Here is a 22,504-nt window from a genome sequence, read left to right on the forward strand (position 1 = left end):
TAATCTGAGACTCATTTAGAAAACAGGATGTTGTTTTGTGAGCTAATGCTTTCTCCTCTACTTCTTTTTGGGCAACTCTCTTCTGCTACTAATCTTTGCCCACTTATTCCTGGACTGACTCAAATTCCCATCCTGTCCCTTTATATTTGGGCATTATCTTCTCATCTGGCTATGGAGTTGTGGGAAGTAGGGAAGATTAAGGAGAGACACAGCATGATGTTAAGAATCCCAGGCCAGGTGAAGCCCTAACCCCCAGCACCTGAGGATGTGACACACTATTTGGGGATTAAGTTAACATGAGTTCTTTAGGGTGGGCCTTAATCCACTACGACTGGTATCCTCATTAGTAGAGAATATTAGGACACAAACACACAGATGACATGTGAGGACACAATGAGAAGGAAGCCATGAGAGGTCTCAGATGGAACCAACCTCCTGACAAACAAACAAACAAAACAAAAAACCAGAATCTCAGCCCTACCACCAATTAGCTGTGTAACTGAAGGCAAATTATTTAACTTTTCCAAGCTTCATTCCTCTTACCTGTAAAATAGGGATAACTCAAGTGCTACCCCATAGGATTGCTGAAAGTAATAAGTGAGATATAGATACCATACATGTAACACGTAACACAGTGCCTGGCATATGGTAACCACTCAATAAAGATGAACTATAATAATGATTATTAATAATATCATTGCTTTTACCTCCCTGCCATTAGATTCTCTCACCTGTTCTTCCTTTTTAATTTTTTAAGTAATCTCTGCACTCATGGGGCTCAAACTCACAACCTTGAGATCAAGAGTCACATGCTCTACCAGCTGAGCCAGCCAGCCTCCCCTCTCTCACGTGTTTTCATATCAATTTATTAATTAATTAAAGCTTTCCTAAAATGTTTCCTATTCACCAAATCTCACAGAGAATAGCTACCATTTTTTTTTTTTTTTTTTTTTTGTCAACCAGTTAGGGCACTTTTATAGCCTGTGTAATTTGTTGGGTTTTTTTTTTTTTTTCAATATATGAAATTTATTGTCAAATTGGTTTCCATACAACACCCAATGTTCATCCCAAAAGGTGCCCTCCTCAATACACATCACCCACCCTCCCCTCCCTCCCACCCCACATCAACCCTCAGTTTGTTCTCAGTTTTTAAGAGTCTCTTATGTTTTTAGCCTATGTAATTTGAAGATGGCAGAAAACTCAACCAAAATAGAAATGTATTATTTCTCACATTAGAAACCTAGAGGTAAATAACTAGGGCTGGGGTAATGGCTCCATGTTGGCATCATTGTCGCAGGATACTTCTGTCTTCCCACCCCACCATCTCTTGGGTCATAAGATGGATTTATAAGATGCTTCTTTGGCATAACATTCATATCCCAGGAGGGAAGAAGACAAGAAAATGAAAAGGATGCAGGCCAGAGACTTTTTCCTCTTAAAGGTTTACTACTTTATTTAGGAAGGCAAACCCAGCCCAGGGGCATCCATCGTATCTCTTAGGCCAAATGGTGTCAGATGGACACTCCCATCTGGAAGAGAGACTGGAATATCAAGTATTTTTAGTTGGGTACATTTCTGATCTCAGATATAAGCAGGGTAATGTTTTAAAGAAGGCGACATGGGTATTGGGCTACATGACCATGTCTACTACATGACCTCACTTAATTCTACTTTTTAAAAAATGTTTATTTATTTTTGAAAGAGAGAGACAGAGCACCAGTGGGAGAAGGACAGAGAGAGAGGGAGACCCAGAATCTGAAGCAGGTCCCAGGCTTTGAGCTGTCAACACAGAGACTGACACGGAGCTCGAACCCACGAACCGTGAGATCATGACCTGAGCCAAAGTTGGACACTTAACTGACTCAGCCACCCAGGTGCCCTTTAATTCTACTTTTTAAAATGACAATCTGGGACACCTGGCTAGCTCAGTCAGCTGAGCGTGTGACTCTTGATCTCAGAATAGTGAGTTTGAGCCCAACATTGGGGGCAGTGATTACTTAAAAATAAAATCTTAGGGTGTCTAGGTGTCTCAGGTCATGATCTCCTTGTTCGTGAGTTCGAGCATCATGTCAGGCTCTGTGCTGACAGCTCAGAGCCTGGAGCCTGTTTCTGATTCTGTATCTTCCTCTCTCTCTGCCCCTCCCCAGCTCAAACTGTATCTCTCTCTCTCTCTCTCTCTCTCTCAAAAATTAATAAACATTTAAAAAACTTAAAAATCTTTAAAAAATAATACAACAAAATGACAACCTGTTTCAGATCTGATATAATGGGCATGAATCTAGAGTCCAATAATTTAGGTAATTGGTACATCATAGCCAATGTCAATTCAGTAGGAGGAAAATCAATTATACTAACTTTTGCTTTGAATTGCCTGGTCCTTTTAGTCAGAACTATCAGCCCACATTGATATGGATTGTTCTGGACATGAAATTATAGAAACTCCTGGATTAACTTCACTCATGTATATTACCCACAACTATCAAGGTAAGCAGTGTTTGAAGGTGGTTGCTTAAACATTTAAACCACTTGTATTATGTTATTACTACAGGGTATAAAATTATATTCTAAGTTCTGAGTACAGAAACCAACCTACACAGCCCATTGCTTATGTATATTCTACACTTCACTCACCTGTCTCAAATCCTTTTTCAGAAAATGGCAAATATGAATTAAAAATCCAGGAATATGTAGTTCATACAAGTTAGTAAGCAATACAAATGAGAAGTATTATTTTCATTTCATTTCTTCATGTAATAATTATGTCCTCTCTTGCAAAATCCTCACTCATACGGAATAATTACATAATGTTCTCAATTTACTATGGAAGGGCAATGCTTAACCTATGTGGTATGTAAATCTATCATATGTTAGTTGCAGGATAGGCCTCATCCAAACAATTTGAATGTTTCAGTAAATAAGGTATGGGTGTTGTCCTGACTAGCTATTTAGGCCATGAAAGGAAGAGAGAAGGAGTAATAGTACATCAAGGTCCACCCAAGGAATAGAAAAAAAATGAAATTTATTAGTTTTATTCATTCGACTAGTAAGCTAATGATACAATAATAATTGAAAACTCACATCAAAGCAACAACTTCTTTATTTTGTCATCAAATCATTTAATATTTACTAGTCCTATGTTAAACTAGATATTAAATTCCTAAAAGATACTTTGGGTCCCACATAGCACTTAATGGTGCCCTGAACCATGCTTATTGATTGACTAAGGATGCATATATTAAAAATTCCAGGGTTAACTTCCAAGTTCCCAATTCTCTTTATAGACAAAATTAGTTTCTTAAATTAAGGCCATTAGCTTAAAGGTATAACTATAGGGGCACTTGGGTGGCTCAGTCAGTTAAGAGTCCAACCCTTAATTTCAACTCATGATCTCATGGCTCGTGAGATCAAGCCCCGCATTGGGCTCTATGCTGACAGCATGGAGTCTGCTTGGGATTATCTCTCTCCCTCTCTCTCTGCCTGCCCCCCACTCAAAATAAATAAACTTAAAAAAAAAAGGTATAACTATAAAGTTGGGTGACCTTTTCAAGCAAACATAACAATATAAAATATGTTGTCCTTTCGCAAAGTTGAAACTCCAGAAGACAACTGACTTGTTGAACAATAATGAAATTTCTAAGAGCATCAACAAAATTCTTTTGCAATTGCCTTTAAACCTAGTTAAAGAAACGCACAAGGAAAACAATTCACATTACTTTATAAACATAGCTAATTTTTATACTCTCCCCCCGGAAAAAAAAAAACCAAGTAACTTATTTGGATCATCTACTTTATTAACTATTTTTGGCTTTAGATACCTCTACTGTATGTTAAAAAAAAATTATCCTTGAAAAATAAATTTGCTGTCATTAAATGTACTGAAATAAACATGATGTATGATCATTCTATTACATTAAATCTCCATATCTAAATCATGTACTCAGGCTTTATTCATGTAGTGAGGATTGTCTATGATTAACTAATGAACCACTCTCTCTAGGCATTCTTAAATTTATTCTAGCATTAATATTCATAATATACCAATGAAGGGGATAATCTTCAGCAGGCGTCTCCTAGGACTCAAAGTCGGTTAATGGCAATGATGTTTGTAATAACAGCATCACCAGACACCGCAGAGGTTTGATTGAATGTAGAAGAGATTGGAGAATAACAACATTTTGTGACTATAAGCAAACATCTAGGTACAAACGTATGTGCTGAATATGGATATATAATTAGCTCAAGGCAACATATTTGGCATTAGATCGTGCAATGGAAATATTGGTCTACTTCTAGCGTTAAAAGCTTTCTTGATAAAATATAAAAGGCTTAAAGGCAATTGCGAAAGAGTTTTGTTGATGCTCTGAGTGATTACATTGTTGCTCAACAAGTGTGTGGCCTTCTGGAGTTTCAACTTTGAGGAGGGACAACATATTTTATATTCCATGTTTTAAGGATTATTAGCTTATGTATTTCTAAAACAGACCAGGTTTTAGCCGTGAACTACTGAGTTGTTTCCTACAGCTTGAGGCTGACTTCATGCAAAGGTGTGATAAAGGTGGCTCTGACCTTCTGGTTGACCTCTGGCTTCCGCTGCTTTTTCACTTTTGCCACTGTTGGTAGAGAGGGTTTTGGAAATCAGGGAGGCCACAGCAGAGCCAGGATCTAGCTATAACTACCATCATGTCAGAATGCTGAATAAAGTCATAAGGCAGATAATCATTTTATCTGTGAAACTTGACGGTAAGCTGCATGAGGACAGGAACTATCTGGGTCCGACATGTCAGGCAGTCACCAAACCCCAAATTTTATCCCAGCGCATTTCTAGATGCAAGGGACTTCTAGTAATTTTTACTGGATGTAGAACATTGTAAACTGTATTTTGTTGAGTGCTAAGTTTTTTTTGTTTTACTGAAGTATAGTTGACATACAATATTATTTGTGTTTCAGGTGTACAACATAGTGAGATGACAATTATATTACAAAATGCTCATCATGGTAAGTGTAGTTACTATCTCACTATGCACAATTATTACAATATTATTGTATTCCCTATGCTTTCCTTTCATCCCCATAACTTATTTATTTTATGACTGGAAGTTTGTGCCTGTTAATCCCTTTACCTACTTTGTCTATCCTCCTCACCCCTTCCCCTCTGGCAACCATCAGTTTGTTCTCTGTATTTATGAATTTGTTTCTGTTTTGGTTTTTTGTTTACTTGCTCATTTGTTCTGTTTTTTAAATTCCACATATAAGTGAAATCGTCTTGTAGTTGTTTCTCTGAATTATTTCACTCAGCATAATACCTTCTAGGTCCAGCCAGGTTGTCATGAACGGCAAGATCTCATTCCTTTTTATGGCTAAGTGATATTCCACTGTGTATACACACCACCTATTCTTTATCCATTCAACCATTTATGGACACTTACCTAGTGTGAACTTGGTCTCACCACCATGAGATCATGACCTGAGTCAAAATCAAGAATCAGATGCTTAACCAATTAAGCCACCCAGGCGCCCCAAGTCAACACTACTAATAAGGGAATTATGTTCTATGGCTTTGCATTAAAATAAGGTATTTGGGCTCCATCATATGTTAAATTGACTCCTGTGGGCTAGTGTATGAAGTGGACCTCTAAATAAATCTGTTTCCATGAGGCAATGTATTCCAAATTTCAAATAACTGGCTTACAAAGTACAGCTAATTTGTACGTTGGAGACTTCAAGAATATGACCTCACCTAAATAGTAGTTGAAGGGAACAGATTTTAATCTGCTAGTATCTGATTAGTTTTCTATTACCTATTGCTGCATAACAAACTACCTCAAAATTTAGTGACTTAATTGAACACTATCTTTCTAATATAATACAAGTGTACTGTAAAAATGGTGGTGATATTAAGGCCAGTTTGAGGATTCCCAGTTCCACCTCTTTAAATGATTTTTAAGTAGATTTTAATCGGTCCAATTCAAGTAAACACTTTGTGACTGCTTTGGGCTGAGATGCATTTTCTTATTACGTAGTTTGAATATAATTGAATCTTTATGTGAGAGCTCAGGATTTTCCACAGCTTCCATTCATTTTATATCTCTGACATTAAAATACAAATGGTGTTTGCAACTGAGTTGGCTCTTTACTGACCTTATTCCAGGTCACTATTTTTTTTTTTTCTGCAACAAACAAATATTTTTAGACAAACAACAACAACACCTAGTGGCTTAAAACAACCATTTGGTTAGCTCATGATTCTGCTGGGCAGTTCTGATCTGGGACAGCTTCCACTAATCTCTCATAGTCTCTTCCATGTGTCAATGACCAGTTGGTGATTTAAATGGGACTGGCTGATCCCAAATGGTCTCACTCACATTTGTGACAGGTGGCTCTCTGTTAGAAGGGAGTGATGGGGGTGACTTGGCCACGCATCTCTTATCATCTAGCAGGCTAATCTAGGCATGTTCATATAGCAGTAAGATTCCAAGAGAAGCAAGGAGGTAAGCCCAGTGTGCAAGATCTTTTCAAGTACTCCTTGCATTACTTGTGCTAATGTTTCATTTACCAAAATAAGGCACAGCCAACCCAGATTTAGGGAGTGAGAAAAGAGACCCTGCTTCTTTATGGAAAGAGTGGAGAATTGTGGGCATTTTTACAATCTACCATAATGTCAACTTAAATTCAGATAGAAAGCGTAACAGAAGTCTAGAGAAAGAAAAAAATAATCGCTGTAGGTTAGAGGGAGTTGGCCTCTTGGAGGATGAGAGGAGATTAGAGATGGACCTCCAATTGCTGGATAGAGGGAGAGGAGTGTGAAGGGCATTATAAGATAGATAAGAGGACCCCACCTCTGTCTATTCAGTAAAATCCTAAAGACAGAAACAACATGACCTTGCCAAAGGGATACACTCTGTGCCAGATATCCTCCTACGTCTTAATGTTAGTGTTAGTTAAATGTTAGCATTATTCAGAGTTTTGACCTTGTTCCTCCTTGTTCTACACATTTGCCCTGGGTGGTCTTATTCAATTTCATGGCATCAACTCCCACCTGTTCAATGACGCGTAGCTCCGACCTGTGACCTCCAGAACCATCTTTTTCAATGAGTTCTTAGAAATCTCTACTCATATAGCCACCAAGCACTTCAGCCTCAATATGTTCAAAACCAAATTTATTTTCATGACCTACTCTTTCTCCCGTTTTACTGTTTTTTAGTTAATGGTTTCACCTCCGTCCGTTTACCTAACCTGGAAACCTAATTTCATAGTCATCCGTGACTGCTTCTCCTTCTTTGTTCATCACAATTCCTAGTGATTCCATCTCCTACACGGACCCTCCTCTCGATTCCCACCCGACTGCTTTGGCGTGGGCTCCTATCGCCCTCACCTGACCTCTTGTAGCAACTTCCTACCTGGTCTTCCTCAGTTAGTTTCACCCTGCTCCACTCCATTCAGGGTACACTTTATAAAACCCAAATTTGTTTATGTCACTCCTCGACTTAAAAATGTATCCTCAGTCCCTATTGCCTGAAAGCTAATTCCTTAAAAGCATGGCTTAACGAGTGCTTAGCCATCTGGCCCCACCTAATTCCACCGTCATCTCCTGCCACCCTGCCCCACCCCATCCTCCTTCCCCCCAACCTCACTAAGCTTCTCACTACTCCCCACCAACAACGCACGCCCTTTCACAATCCTGGGACTTGGCCCATGTTGTTTACTCTTCCTGGATTGCCAGCCCTTCCTTCTCCATCTGGTAAATTCTTATTCATCAGCACAGCTCATAAACCAGTCACCTCCTTGCTAATGACTTCCCTGAGCCATACAGAGTTAGTCACTTCTGTGTTCCCATAGCCTTTTGCCCTTTCCTCTGGCAGTGACCATCTTTCATGCTTTTGGGGGCCTGGACTGTGTTATGTGCTATGGGATGTGCTACGTTTGGCAGATTTTCAGCCACGTGAATTTCATCTCTCTGAAGTAAAACCCAGAAAACTTTAATTTCCCTTGCAGCTAGGAAGCTGTTAAATGACCCAGACTCCCCCACATCAGATATGCCTTCATAAAACTCTTCTTTTAGAAACTCTTACTCCTTTCACAGTACATGTGTAAGTGGGGGGGGGGGGGGGAGGGAGGCTGATCGTCTATCGAGAGTGATTGGAACAGGCCTTTGATTCTTGGGGCGATAGGAACAGCACTGCCTGTGTGAAGCTCCTTGTGCTGAGAGGGGAGAGCAGTGTTGCTAGACCGGCTCTCTGTGGTGGCTGGCCATGGCTGGGTTTCAGGGTCTGGCTCTCTGGCTCTGTGGGATATCCCGTGAGCCACCTAAATGCTGGGATAAATTAATTCGTCGCCCAAACAAGCCTAAGTAGATCTGTTTCTCAAGGACTGAAAAACAGTGAAGCACTTTGGTCAGAACACTTACCGCGTTTTTATTGTGCAAGTTGCAATTTATTTAATCAAGTTGTATAGTATGAAGGTGCTTGCTTCCCTGATTAGATTCATCATGAGTACTGTATGTTATGCTTCTATGCATAGACCTGATTTCTTAATGATTCAACTAAAATTATACATCGAGTGCCTACTCCGTGCCACGCACTGTGCTGGTCATTGGAGAGATTACAGTGAAAAAGACACACGGGATCTTTGCTTTTTTCAAAGTGTACAGTCTAGGGGCGCCTGGGTGGCTCAGTCAGTTAAGTGTCCAATTCTTGATTTCAGCTCAAGTCATCTCACGGTTCGTGAGCTCAAGCCTCTCCTGGAGCCTGCTTGGGATTCTCTCGCTCTCCCTCTCTCTCTGCCCCTTCCCCCACTCTCTCTCCTGAAGAAAAAAAAGAAAAGAAAACAACAAAGTGTACAATCTAAAAGAACTGTGCCTGAAACATTCTAAGTATCCAATTAAGTTAGTGTACCAATTTATTTGAGTATTTCAATTAATGAGCATTTATGTGCTGAAAATACAAAAATAAATGAGAAATGTCCTTAAGTTTCTCTCAGGCTACTATGAGACACAGGTATATAAATAAATAATGTGCATGCATTGTGCACAGTGTGTTAACCAAAATTTGGTTCCACCAAATCTGGAACTGGTGGCTCAAAGGGGGAGTGGCTTGAAGAATGCTGTTTGGGGGAGTCAGGAATAAAAGACGGAATCTCTGAACTTGAAAATATTTGATCAACTGTGCCTGAGATTTCCTCTTTTTCCCTCTTCCCTTCTCCCCCTTTGCTTCCCTTTCCCTTTCTTCCTTCTTTCCTTCTCTTCCCCTTTCCTTGCTGTTCCCTTTGCCCTTTAAGTATCAATTCAAGGACCATTTTTATAATAAATCTCGGCCGACCACTCCTCTTCCTCCCTCCCAGACTCCCAGGCTGTGTTAGTAATGTTTCCAAACTCCCGTAATGCTTTGTACATTCCTCTGCTAATTCTCTTTCCTTTTGATGTATGTCATCTGTGTACCTGTCAGTCTCACTCAACTCATGCCAAGTCAGGGCTGGGCATTTAATCAGCATGAAATAAACTCAATAAATGTTTTTTGAGGAAACATAAATTTAAATTGCAATGAGAAACCACTACGCCCTCATCAGAATGGCCAAAATAAAAAGGATTGATAATATTAGGTGTTAATGAAAATGTGGAAAAACTGTAAATTTCAAACATTGCTGAAAGGAATATAAACTGACAACCTTTTTGGAAAATTACTTGGCAAACTTTAGTAATGTTGAGCATTAGCAAAAAAATTTACACATGTTCACATTTGCATACCCTGTAACACAGAGATTGAACTCTTAGATATATATCCCCCCAAAAGTGCTTATGTTATATCAGCTTTATTCATAATAGTCCCAAACAACTTAAATGCCCAACCACAGATTGGATACATTAATTGTGGTCTATTCATATCACAGAATAGTGCACAATATTTTTTATTCAAAATGAAAAACTACATGCAACAATATGGATGATTCTTATAGACTAATACTGAGCAAAAGAAATTGGACACAAGAAAAGTACATATTGTGATGCCACTTATATGAACTTCCAGAAGAGGCAAAATTAACCTCTGGTGATGAAGTTTAGAAGGATGGTTATCTTTTGCAGAAGTAAGACAGACACTAAGGCACTGGAAGGTGACAGAAGAGACTTCTGAAGTTTTGGAAATACTCTATATTTTTATAATGGTATATCTAAAAGCCACACACAGAAGGATTTTCTGAGACAAGGTTAACTGTCCTTCACTAAAACCAGTTTACACCCCCAACCACATAATATGTAAACATTTGAGCTATATACTTACGATCTGTGCGTTTGCTTTACCGTATGTAGGTTGTTTCTTGGTAAGAATGTATTTAAAACCTAAATAAAAATAAATGTTCCTTGAATGAATGAGTGAATGAATGAAGGAGGGAGTGAATGAGTTGGGTCCGTAAAGAGAAAAGAAGGTATTGAAGTATAAGAGGGACAACTGGAACTGCATTTAAGTTTTAAGCAGCACTGCTTGGTTCTTGAGCTCTTTATACTCTAATAATGCCCCCTAATAATTGCTCATGCGCTTCCTTTGCTTAAACATCAGTTCTTTGCTATTTAAGCACAATTGTGAGGTTAAGAAAAGAAAAGCCATTAACAGTAAAGCAGATAATGACAACCTCATGGGGCTGGCATTTAATTCACCGCGAGGGAGCCCTTTGGGAACTGGGGAATATACCCGATTCCCTTCTGTTTTTTATCCTTTTGCGATTTATGAGATGCAAATACAAATTAATTACCTAGACTCTTGAAGGGAGAGGAGAGGAGTTGGCACGCGTGTTTACAAAAAAAGAACGGAAGCCAGCCAACATGTGACATTGCCCAAGCCACCCAAAGGTCACAGTGGAACAGTCCTAATTGCCGGGTGGCCCGGCCACGGGATGCACCTCTCCCATCCTTCTTCAGGCGGGGCTCCTGGGTAAGCCACTCATCCCGCCAGCCTGACACAGGCCGCAAGTGGCCAACAATTCCGCAGGCGACGGATGGCCCGCGTACCAGGGGCGCCGTCGAAATCCGACCCAGCTCTGGCTCCCAGCCCAGAGCCGGCGATGCCGTGTCAGGAGAGGTAGTTCCCAGGGAGTCCAGCAGGTGTCGCTGCTCCACGGCTGCCGGGCGTCCCCAGGGTGGGAACAGGGGGCGTGTCGACTCCACCTGTGGCTCCCACCGCGCGCGCCGCACCTGGGTTCGCGCCGGGTACCGCCCTCGCCGCGTGGGGGCGCTGTGCCGCGGCCGAGCAGTCGCCTGAGCCCGGAGGGCTCGGGCTGCCGGGCTGCTCGCGCGCTGCTCGGTCCTCGTCCTCTAACCCTCTGCCGTCCCCCGCACCGGCGACGAGGGGGCGGGGTCCGACGGCGCGCTAGGAAAGGCGGGCGAGCTGGGGCCCAGGTATGTTCTTCCACAAGGGCCGGGCGGCGGAGGAGGCGGACAAGAAGATGCCACTGTCGCCGCCACCTCGGGGCGACCACGCGGAGTCCGGTCCGTCCAGGACCCCCAAGAAGCACACCCCTTTCCATATCTGGCGCTCCAAGAAGAAGCAGCAGCCTCCGCCGTCGGACTGTGGGGTGTTCGTTCCACACCCGCCCCCGGCGCCTCTCTGCGAAGCCAGGTAAGCTCCTCTCCCGCGCCCTAGAGTCGCACGACCTTTCCCCCAAGCTACTCCGGGCTATGATGACCCATGACACGAGTCGTCTCCGGCAGCCGCGCTCTTCCCCACCCGGAGCGGAGGAAAGGCCCAGAGTCCGTTTCACCCGGCAGGGGTGTAACGGGGCCCAGAGGGGCACAGACGCGGCCTCTGCGGGGTCCTCGTGGCCTCCGGTTCCTCGTGGCTTCTGGCTCACACCAAGCACCAGCGAGAGGAACTTGTGCCCACCCATGTGCCTTTTGTTTTGATTGGCAAAGACTTTATGCAAGAAAAGACTTTATTAACCTGCTAAGAAGGGGTGCGGTAGTGAAGGATTATTGCCACCTGAGTGAATAGGAACCTTGATAATGGTGCCTTTATTAATAGTGAAGATCTCCACTCTTACAGACCTCCATTGGCCTCATAGGACCTGAAAGGAGGAGGAAGTGGCAGTGATATTATCCCCATTTTTATGGGTGGAGAACCTGAAACCAAAAGGTGAATGGCTTGTCCCCATTGGAATCAGTGTCAGAACTAGGCAGCTCTAGGCAGCACCTAGTTATTTAAAATATAACTGCCACTATGCTCTTTAAATTTTAATCAACACTTTGTATGATTACTGTTATACTATTTGAATTGATCCATTCGTTGAACAATAATCTGTTTGAAACACCAATATGTTTCTGTGGTTTGGGGGTATAAAATAGTTTTAATGAAGGACAGTTGGCAATATCCAGTAAATCCTGCTGTGCGTATTTTTTAAGTACACCCTTAGGAACTATGAGGGCCAGAATAAAACAGTGCAAAATTCGCATTTTAGATATAGTTTCCTTTCATTTCTAAAAGAGTCTTAACTTTGCAATGTGTTTTTATTGGCTTAGTAAAACTGTGTTGGGCGCCTTAACTAAGTGCTGGGATATAAAAAGCAATGAGAGTGATCTCTGTAATCAAAGGATTCTTAGTCTCTTGTGGAGAATGACAAGTAAACAGTGGGATGAATCCTAGGATAGATGTTAGCTCAGAAGAGGGGACCCAGGAAGGCTTCCCAGAGGAGGAAGGCTGAGTAGTTTAATCAGGCAGAAAAGGGGAGGAGCCACGACTTCCAGGCTGAGGATGCACTACAAGCATCACCAACACTGGGAAGACCATGGCACTTGCTGAGAAGTCCAAGTGGTTCAGGATGTTCTGAGTATGTGTGAGGGAGGGGATGGGAGAGGAGTGCTGAGAGAGAAGGCATTTTATTTTTGCTCATATTTTTAGCATCCACGGTGACAATTCGTTGTCATAGAACATATTTTTCTTTATTCAAAGACTTCCTGTGCTCACTTACGAATTGAAATTTCTTTCTTTTTTTAATTTTTTTTCAACGTTTATTTATTTTTGGGACAGAGAGAGACAGAGCATGAACGGGGGAGGGGCAGAGAGAGAGGGAGACACAGAACCGGAAGCAGGCTCCAGGCTCCGAGCCATCAGCCCAGAGCCCGACGTGGGGCTCGAACTCACGGACTGTGAGATCGTGACCTGAGCTGAAGTCGGACGCTTAACCGACTGAGCCACCCAGGCGCCCCGTCGAATTGAAATTTCTTTAGAAAAAATGTTACTTAATAACGATGTACCCATCATTGTAGTGTTTTTCCAATTACCTCCATAGATACTTCAAACATTTCCTTGATGGTTTTTTCCCTCTGACATGTTCCCATCATTTCCTGTCTATCAAAATGGAATCATACACAGCCATGGACAATATTTTCAAATGCAAATCCATTTTAGACAAAAACTTAAAATAGGAGCTTTTGCTTCTCTTCTCAAGTAGCTTGTATTTTCATTCAGTCTCGAAGCGCTTTATTCTTTCCCTCAGAGCTGTGATGAACTTTGTACTAACAAATGTTCCCCAAACTAAACATACTGGTCTGTCTTTGGGATGTTTTCCTAGTTAGATCATCTCCATAAATATTGTATTTACTTCTGAGAGAGTGTACCTGTTTCTAGTCTAAGGCACACTTAGGTTTCTGGTCAGTCTTGGCCAGCGTGGCTCTCTTGAGCCGTCTGGACCACATCCATTCACTTCTGTCCAGGACTTGAGGTGGTGGAACGCAGCGAATCGTGCAGTGCTCACTGTGGCCTTTGTCTCTGTATAGGGATGGGACAGTCAGGTGGCCGCATGTTTTTGCTGGACATATATGATTACTATTATGGGCTTTTAGAGCAAACAAGAATGAATTTGTATCCTGGCTGTGTGACTTTGTGCAAGTCGCTTCACCTTTCTGAGTCTCAGTGTCTTCATTCAGAAAATGGAAAAATATCAATAGTGATTATGGAAAGCTGTTGTGTCAGATGAGTTTATGTTTTAAATGTGAAACTTTTATCACACTTCTGGATACAAAGTAGAAACTCAGTAAATGTAAAATCATCATCGTCATCATCATCATCATTATAAATGCCAAGATCTTAGTGGAAGAAATAGAAAAAAATAAGGTTGGGTGGGGGAAAAAAATGCTTCCCTTCCCGGAAGAGCTTACCACTCCAAAGAAGGTTTAAAGTCTATTGTGGTCAGATTTCTGTATTCTGCCAATATTTTCAGCTTTTAGTGTAGATGTTCTAAAAACCAATGACGGTCATTTTCTTTAATGTCAAATAATTTGAACATCGCTGCCTCTCTTCCTAAAATTCACCCTTTTTTTTCAGCTCGTTTTTGGTAAAACATGTTAATATGTTCTTTTTTTTTAATTTTTTTTTAACGTTTATTTATTTTTGAGACAGAGAGAGACAGAACATGAACGGGGGAGGGTCAGAGAGAGGGAGACACAGAATCTGAAACAGGCTCCAGGCTCTGAGCGCTCAGCACAGAGCCCGACGCGGGGCTCGAACTCACGGACCGCGAGATCATGACCTGAGATGAAGTCGGCCACTTAATCGGCTGAGCCACCCAGGCGCCCCTGTTAATATGTTCTTTTTCACAGAAATAGAGCTGTTGCCCTCCTGCTCCTGGGCAGCCCATCCCCTGTCTAGTCCATTATTGTCTTGCCTTAAAAGGTCCAGTGGAGAGGATATGGATAAGGTGTGGCGACCTGTGGCAGGACTTAACCTTAGTAGCCATTAGTGGCACGTGTTTATCAAGTTTGGAATTATACTCCATTTTTTAAACAGTTTGTTCAGCGTGTGGATTCTCTATCTGGGTTTAAATCCCCGTTCATCTACTTAGTGTAACAGCCATGTCATCCTGGGCAAGTTGTGCCTTGGTTTTGTCATCCATAAAAGGGGCATAATAAGAGTTGTTATAAAAATGAACAAGTTGATACATGTCAAGTGCTCAGAACAGTGAGTGGCACATCTTCAGCACTCAGTAAATGGAAGGTTGTTTCTCTTTTTTCTAACTACTATCTTGCCTATACCTCCTTGTCTGTAGTAATTTTATGTGTTTATTTTCTGCTATATGATGGAAATGGTGCTTCCTTCTATAATTTCCTTTATTTATCTCCTAGCTAAAGGTCAATGCAGTGAAGTGAAAATGATTACCCTTAAACTAAATTGAACCCCAAACCTAGAAGCAAGCATTAATGCTGTCTGCCAAAGAGCCAAACTCAAGTGGTGGGGAGCCTCGTAATCCTCTGAAAATCTGCAGACCTCATTTCCTTTGGAGGAAAAATGCAGCCAGTGCCTGAGGGCAGAGCATCCTCACTGGGTGGGCACAGACCTACCTCCAAGTCAGGGTTTGCAGGCTCAAGTTTCTGGATAGTACACAGTCCCATTTTTCTGTACTTCAATGGACCTTTCCCTTCTCTGGAGAGAAAACAACTTATTTCCTGATATATCACTAGAATGTTGTGAGGATAAAGTGATGTTTGATTCCTTCAGAAAAGGAACAATTATTTAAAACGTTATTTGAAAGCACTCCAGAACTGTAGAGTGTTAGTCTTCATGACTTAAAGTGGATTCTAGTTTTCAGTCTTTTATGGCTGGGTTGGTGTTTAGGACTCTAAACAGGTTTAATTATTTTCTAACATAAAGGACATGGCTAGTTTGGTTCGGTTTTATCCAATGTTATATCTAAACCGGTTAATTTACTGGGTTACTTTTCTTATTTAGCTTATGCCAAAGGCAAGAATTTGAAATTATAGGTTTTATTTCACCACTGATGAGCCGGGAATTTAAATTTGAGCTCCGTCATTTACTAGCTGTGAGCTTCTTGGGAAGTTACTTCTCTGGTCTAACTTCAGTGTCATGATCTGCAACCTAACTCTGAGCATTGTTTTTGAGACTTAATATATTTTCAGCAACTGGCATGGTGCCTGGAAGAGAATAGATGCCCAATAAATAGTAGCTCTGAGGGGCGCCTGGGTGGCTCAGTCGATTGAGTGTCCCACTGTTGATTTCGGCTCAGGTCACGATCCCAGGATTGTGGGATCGAGCCCTGTGTAGGGCTCCACACTCAGCATTGAGCCTGCTTGAGATTTTCTCTCCCTCTGCTCCTTTCCCCTGCCCCACTCTCTCTGAAAAATAAAAATAATTTTTTTTTAAATATATATCTTTCTTTTTAAATTTTTTTTCAACCTTTTTTATTTATTTTTGGGACAGAGAGAGACAGAGCATGAACGGGGGAGGGGCAGAGAGAGAGGGAGACACAGAATCGGAAACAGGCTGCAGGCTCCGAGCCATCAGCCCAGAGCCTGACGCGGGGCTCGAACTCACGGACCGCGAGATCGTGACCTGGCTGAAGTCGGACGCTTAACCGACTGCGCCACCCAGGCGCCCCTAAAATATATATCTTAAAAATAGTAGCTCTGCAGTGGAAAAGGCAGAGACTGTGGTGTTGGACAGACTGTTTCAAGTCTGCCTCTGCCATTTGGATCCAGGTTTCCTGAAGCCTCAGCTTCCTCACCTGTGAAATGGAGATGCCAGCACTTCCCTTATGGGGCTTTCAGAGGATTAGATATCATACATGTAAAACAGGGCACAGGGCCTAGCCCAAGGCAGGTGCTGGACAGATGAAAGGTGGTAGAAGCTAGAGCGACAGGGGCCATGATGGCTGTGATTCTTGTCTTCAGAGCAATGGAGGCAGCGTTAGCAGATCTGTTTTCACACTGTAAGTAGAGTCAAGCAACTTAAGAGGCCCAGGAGTTGTAACTAGGTCTGTCAAGCCCTGAAGTACCTTTGGATATCTGGATGTGCCTGTTAGTCTATAAAAGAGTGGCCCTTTATGCATTCGGTGACTTAAAAGTCTTAATACCTCTGAGTGAGGAAGCAAAAGGTGAACTTTATACTTGAAGTTAGAGGAGTTTCTCCTGAAGTGATTTTGGCATCAGAGTTCAGTATAGACTAACTCTTTCCGCCTTCTCTCTGTTGTTGTAGTACTTTATCCATTTCTATACTTTCAGTCATGATCTTCTTAGTCCATATGTAAGTGATGTACATGCTCTTGGAGACCTTTAGAACTGCTGGGCTTGGGTTCACTTCCTTTTTCTTTTTTAGCTTTTAGTTATAAATCTTATTTGGAAGGACAAGACAGTAAATCACTGCTTTACTATTCGTCTGTGATTAAAGCAATGCAGCAAACATACTAGATATTGAAATTCATTTTCTAACTCCAAATATTCATTCAAAATGCCCATCTTACTATGAATATGAAAAACACATGTCTGTCTTAAAGTTGAGTTCACCTAAGGGGTCAGTGTGTTTCAGGGATGTCCATGCAGAAAAAGTTGATCTATTTATTTAAAACAATGATTTCTGGTAAGACAGTTTGAATCTTGAATTGCATGTATTTCTGTTTACCTTGAAATTTTTATCAAATAATGCTTAATCTCCATTTCATGTTGTACTTACTGTACAAAAGATTTACAGATTCTGTTCATGAAATCATTTTTCTAGCATTAATGATAGATTATTCTCTGGCACAAATTCCCTTCTGCATCTTCTTTTTTTTTTTTAAATCAAATGATAATTTTTAAAATTTTTATTTATTTAGAGAGAGTGCAAGAGTGTGTGTGTGCACATGCCGGGAAGGGGCAGAGAGAGAGGTAGAGAGAATCCCCAGCAGGCTCCATGCTGTCAGCACAGAGCCTGACATGGGCTCAATCCCATGAACCGTGAGACCATGGCCTGAGCCGCGATCAAGAGTCCACCGCTTAACCAACTGAGCCACCCAGGTGCCCCTTTTTGTATCTTCTTATTGAAATGTTTACCAATCAAATTCTAGAGAAGTTTCTTATGACCAACAAACACTTACAGAGCACTTATTCTATATCAGGTACTGCGAAATAGAACAATGAAATCAGAAGTGGTCATGGTTCCTAAGAAACTTGCACACTAGTGGAGAATGGAGCATAGAGATGAAAATGAATAAAGTAGCATATGGTGATGCATGAAGGGCAGAAATAGAAGATTTAGGGGCAAGTGAGTGGCTCAGTCGGTTGAGTGTCCAACTCGATTTCAGCTCAGGTCATGATCTCATAGTTTTGAGATTGAGCCCCATGTTGGGCTCTTTGCTGACAGTGCAGAGCCTGCTTAGGATTCTCTCCCCCTCTCTCTCTCTGCCCCTTCCCAGCTTTCTCTCTCTGTCAAAAATAAGTTTTAAAATAAGATTTAATCAAATGTCCTGAGGTCAGAAGAAGGATCAGAAATTTGAAGAAGCAGAAATTTTTTTCTCTGATGAAGATGTTTTACTCATATTGAATAATTAATGACAATTTTTTCCCTCTGATATGAAGATCATCAGAGGCTCCAAATCTTCTTGAGGTTATAATCATCTTAAACTATACCCAGTGCTCATGGAAACTTTTATCTTCATAGTAGCATTTAAGACAAAGAGAATCATGTATTCCGGATTATGCTTAAATAATTTTCTCCAGTTCCTTAAAATATCTAGAGCCTGAGACTGTATTATTTCAGCTCTTCTGTCATATTTTGACATCTAGGAAGAAAGATTGGGCTTGAAATGTGACATATTCATTTGAAACCTTGGCTGAAATTATAAGTAAACATGATGTTGACATTCTAAAATTATAGACTGAAAATAAGTGGTTCTTAACATTCTTTAGATAGATTTACAGATCCAAAGAGCTAACCTGGTGTCTACTCAGTCTTTGTCAAGAGATTCTGGAGTCTCTTTCAAGGAGAGTCCAGCATTGCCTGTTTTCTCAAAGCAGGTGTTCTTCCTTAAAACACACACACACACACACACACACACACACACACACACACACACACACACAATATCTTTATTTTCATACTAAATTGCCTGGCACATCCAACAGCTGTCTTTCCACATATTCACTTCAGAAAAATGAATTCTCAGCTTTTTCCGAAGATGGAATTGAAATGTGAATTCAATATCTTATCCCAAAGTAAGTTTTCAAGATAAAGTGTATATGAATGTCTGACACGTGTGGGGGGTGGTAAGAAAAGCCATTTGTAGCTCCCTTAGAATACAGCTGCATTGGGCTGACTCAAATGCCTCATCATAATACCTCCAAGGATTCAGATTTATGAAAAGTCTTATTCTAGAGAATGAGTACTTGCTTTGTGCTGTCTTTACGGCACTGCACATCTCCTGGATGGGCCTGTTCAGTGGAAATGAAGCAATACCAGAGACCCTTCATAACAAGGGAACATTTTGACAAAGTGCCAGGAGACCCCAAGGACGTACAAGTGACTCAGAGAATCCAAAGTCCATTGTGGTGTCCCTAGCTCCTCTCACCAACAAGTTATAGACAGACAAGTACTGGCTGGACCTGTAGCTAACTCAGAAAAATGAAACACAGAATTAACAAGTGCCTTTTGTTTTTTGCCTTCCCATAGATGGCAACTAAACAAGTAAAAGTAAGTTGCTGTTAAGCTTGGCAAAATATTCTGTGGTGAAGAAAGTGGGTGTTGGCTGTATTTAGCATTGTTGTGTGCCATTTCAAACCAACAACCCTAACTGAATCTCATTTATTAGAAATTAGGGTTATGGCATCCTGAAGTTAGTATCAACAGCTTGTACAAGAGATTTGGCTAATAGTTATGTAAAGACACCATACATAATACACCTTCTCATCTTTTTCAAATTAGTGAATGAGTGGCATAAGCTCCTGATAGTTCTTTGGATTCTTTAGTTGGATGTTCTTTAATCTTGTGACTGGAGTCAAGAGACAAAATAACATATGCCAAATAAAATAAGAAATGAGAGGGAGCATTGGATTATAATAACAACTTCAGACCATGTCTGTGAAAACATTGTCTTCCATCAAGATTTGGCTAAAAGAGGGGCGCCTGGGTGGCGCGGTCGGTTAAGCGTCCGACTTCAGCCAGGTCACGATCTCACGGTCTGTGAGTTCGAGCCCCGCGTCGGGCTCTGGGCTGATGGTTCAGAGCCTGGAGCCTGTTTCCGATTCTGTGTCTCCCTCTCTCTCTGCCCCTCCCCCGTTCATGCTCTGTCTCTCTCTGTCCCAAAAATAAATAAACGTTGAAAAAAAATTAAAAAAAAAAGATTTGGCTAAAAGATGCAGTTTATTTAACATACGTGGTATATATTAGACCCTGTTCTAAGCACTTTACAAATATTAACTCACTGCAATTAATTAATAACATCCCTGGGAGGTAGGTACTATTACTGTCCCATTTTGAGGAAAAATGAGGCACACGAGGGTATGGTAATTTAGTCAGCGTCACAGAGCTCATAAGATCTGGGGCTGGGATTCTTCACCTGGTGGTCTTGAGTCCTGAGGTTAATCACTGCAAATTGAAATCACTGTGGTTGATGCTGCCTCCTTTATATTCCCACAATGAGTATATTTAGGCCTTTGGTTTCACAAGAAGAAATTGTAATATATATTGGAAATCAAGTTAATTTTGGTACTAGACAATTTTTATGTTAAGTAGTAGAGAGAGAAATATGTAAATTCATAGAAATATAAGTACATTAAAACCTTGGAAGAAAAAACAGTTTTTAAGCTTATTTATTTATTTTGAGAGAGACAGAGATAGCACGAGCAGGGCAGGGGCAGAGAGAGAGAGGGAGAGAGAGAGAATCCCAAGCAGACTCTGCACTGTCAGCACTGAGCCTGATGCAGGGCTTGAACTCATGAACTGTGAGATCATGACCTGAGCCGAAACCAAGAGTTGGATGCTTAACTGACTGAGCCACCCAGGTGCCCCAGTAAAAAACAATTTTAAAGCAGAAATTTTAAAGTGTATGTAATACAAAAGTAATGTGTCTAGATCCTGCGTTTGGGGCTTCTGCCCAGCCTTTGTCAGGAAACAACATAACCAAGATGTAGGCCTAGTTTGTATACCCTCCTTCATCTCCCAAAGTCTTGGCACAAGCAGTACAAGGCAAGGCAGGCAACCCTCAAAATTTACAGTTGCTGCCCAGGCCAAGGGGGTATATCAGAATTCCTCAAGCTGAGCTGCAAGGAGCACTTCTAACTTTTGGTCTCCAGAAGTCCTGCTGCTTGAATCCTTTGGTTTTACTTCCTGATTTATCACTGAGGGGTCCCTGACAACGAATTCAAGTTTTACCTTATCTTGGCTCTACACTTGAAGGGTTATAAACCATTACAGGTATTTTAACCCACCTGAAGCTCATAATGGCTCTGTGCGGTAGGCCCATGCCCACACTTTAAACATGAGGAGATTGAAGTTCAAAACATGCAATGCTGGTGAAGGAGGTGGGCCTGAAACAGGTTTTCTGATTTCTGGGCAGCTGTTGTTTTTGGTTCTCTTGGATTGTAGACTGTGCCTCCCTGTTCCTGGCCTGTAACCACCTTTGATAGGAGCCCAGCTGATTCATCTAACTTCGTGATGACTATTCCCCTGGAAATCTTCCCCTTGTTTCATAAGCCAACAACCATGAGATGGATTGCAAGATTGAGTTACGAGTTATTCAGCTGGTGTATATACACTATAGTGTGGTTATTGACATATCAATTACTTTCAGAGTTTCTGCTAGAATTAGTATTTCACCGACTACCAAAACACCCCACTAAAAAGAACTGAATTCCTGTTCTCACAAAAATATTTTTAACTTGCACAGCCATATTTTATAACAACAAAATGTCAATTTGAAATTATAAGGTCTATTCGTATTATACCCAAGCAAGGACTCCCTTAATGGGGCTTGAAGTAATGCTGGTACTATGACATGTAATATACTTTATTCATCATTTGTCATTTAAATGTTTTGATAATACCGGTAGATTTATAAATATCTTATGAAAGCATAGTTTGATTGTATTTGCATCTGCTATTTGAAAAAGACATAACAGTTGAAGCAAACTGTTGACATTCGTGTTGAAATACAGTGCCTCCTTTATCTTGAATGCCATGTGCAAACCTAAGAACTGGTCCTTTTCAAGCCTGTGCAGGGGAGGCTCCCCAGGCATTGCCAGACTTTCTTGGCTCTACAGCCTTGCAAATGTTGGCTTTCTTCCCCACTGTTTAGCTCCCAGGAACTAAGAGGTTGTTGTTGTCTGCACAACAAGAAAATGTAGTTGTTCCTAGGTGGGCTTGCAGAACTAGTCTCTCCTAGTACTAACTACCCAAAACAATTTTGTCTGAAAGAGATTCACTCATTGGTCCTGAGTCCTTCACTGGAGCATACTTTAGATTGAAACAACAGCATTTGTATTCCTGTATGTGTCAGTAAACATGTTTAAACAAGCTAGCCTAAAACTAGATTTTGGATTTTTTTCAAGATAAAAATAAAGTATGACTGAATTTCTGGCACTTGCTCAAGTTCTGACTTTTACCAATTTGATTTTGTGATTGTCCTAGTATCATCCTATAAGAAGTGTTAAGAACTTTGACCCAGAAATCTTAGTAGCCAGTACATTGCCGGCAGTGAATTGTACCCTTGTTATTTCACTTCTATTAAAAGCTTTTTTTTATACCCATAAGGGGACAACCAG

General features: G+C 41.1%; 1 protein-coding gene across 1 annotated transcript in view; it reads left to right on the forward strand.

Annotated features, from left to right (window-relative positions):
- Positions 1-11,391: 11,391 nt before the first annotated feature.
- Positions 11,392-22,504, forward strand: part of CRYBG1 (crystallin beta-gamma domain containing 1) — a 185,933-nt gene continuing 174,820 nt past the window's right edge. The window contains exon 1 of the mRNA XM_040474289.1: positions 11,392-11,603. Within this exon, the coding sequence (XP_040330223.1) occupies positions 11,431-11,603 (173 nt within the window). The 5' untranslated portion in view covers positions 11,392-11,430. The remainder of the gene's footprint in view (positions 11,604-22,504) is intronic.

Source organism: Herpailurus yagouaroundi, unplaced genomic scaffold, assembly GCF_014898765.1.
Source record: "Herpailurus yagouaroundi ecotype Mexico unplaced genomic scaffold, PumYag 139, whole genome shotgun sequence".
In the NCBI taxonomy this organism is placed as follows: Eukaryota; Metazoa; Chordata; class Mammalia; order Carnivora; family Felidae; genus Herpailurus; species Herpailurus yagouaroundi.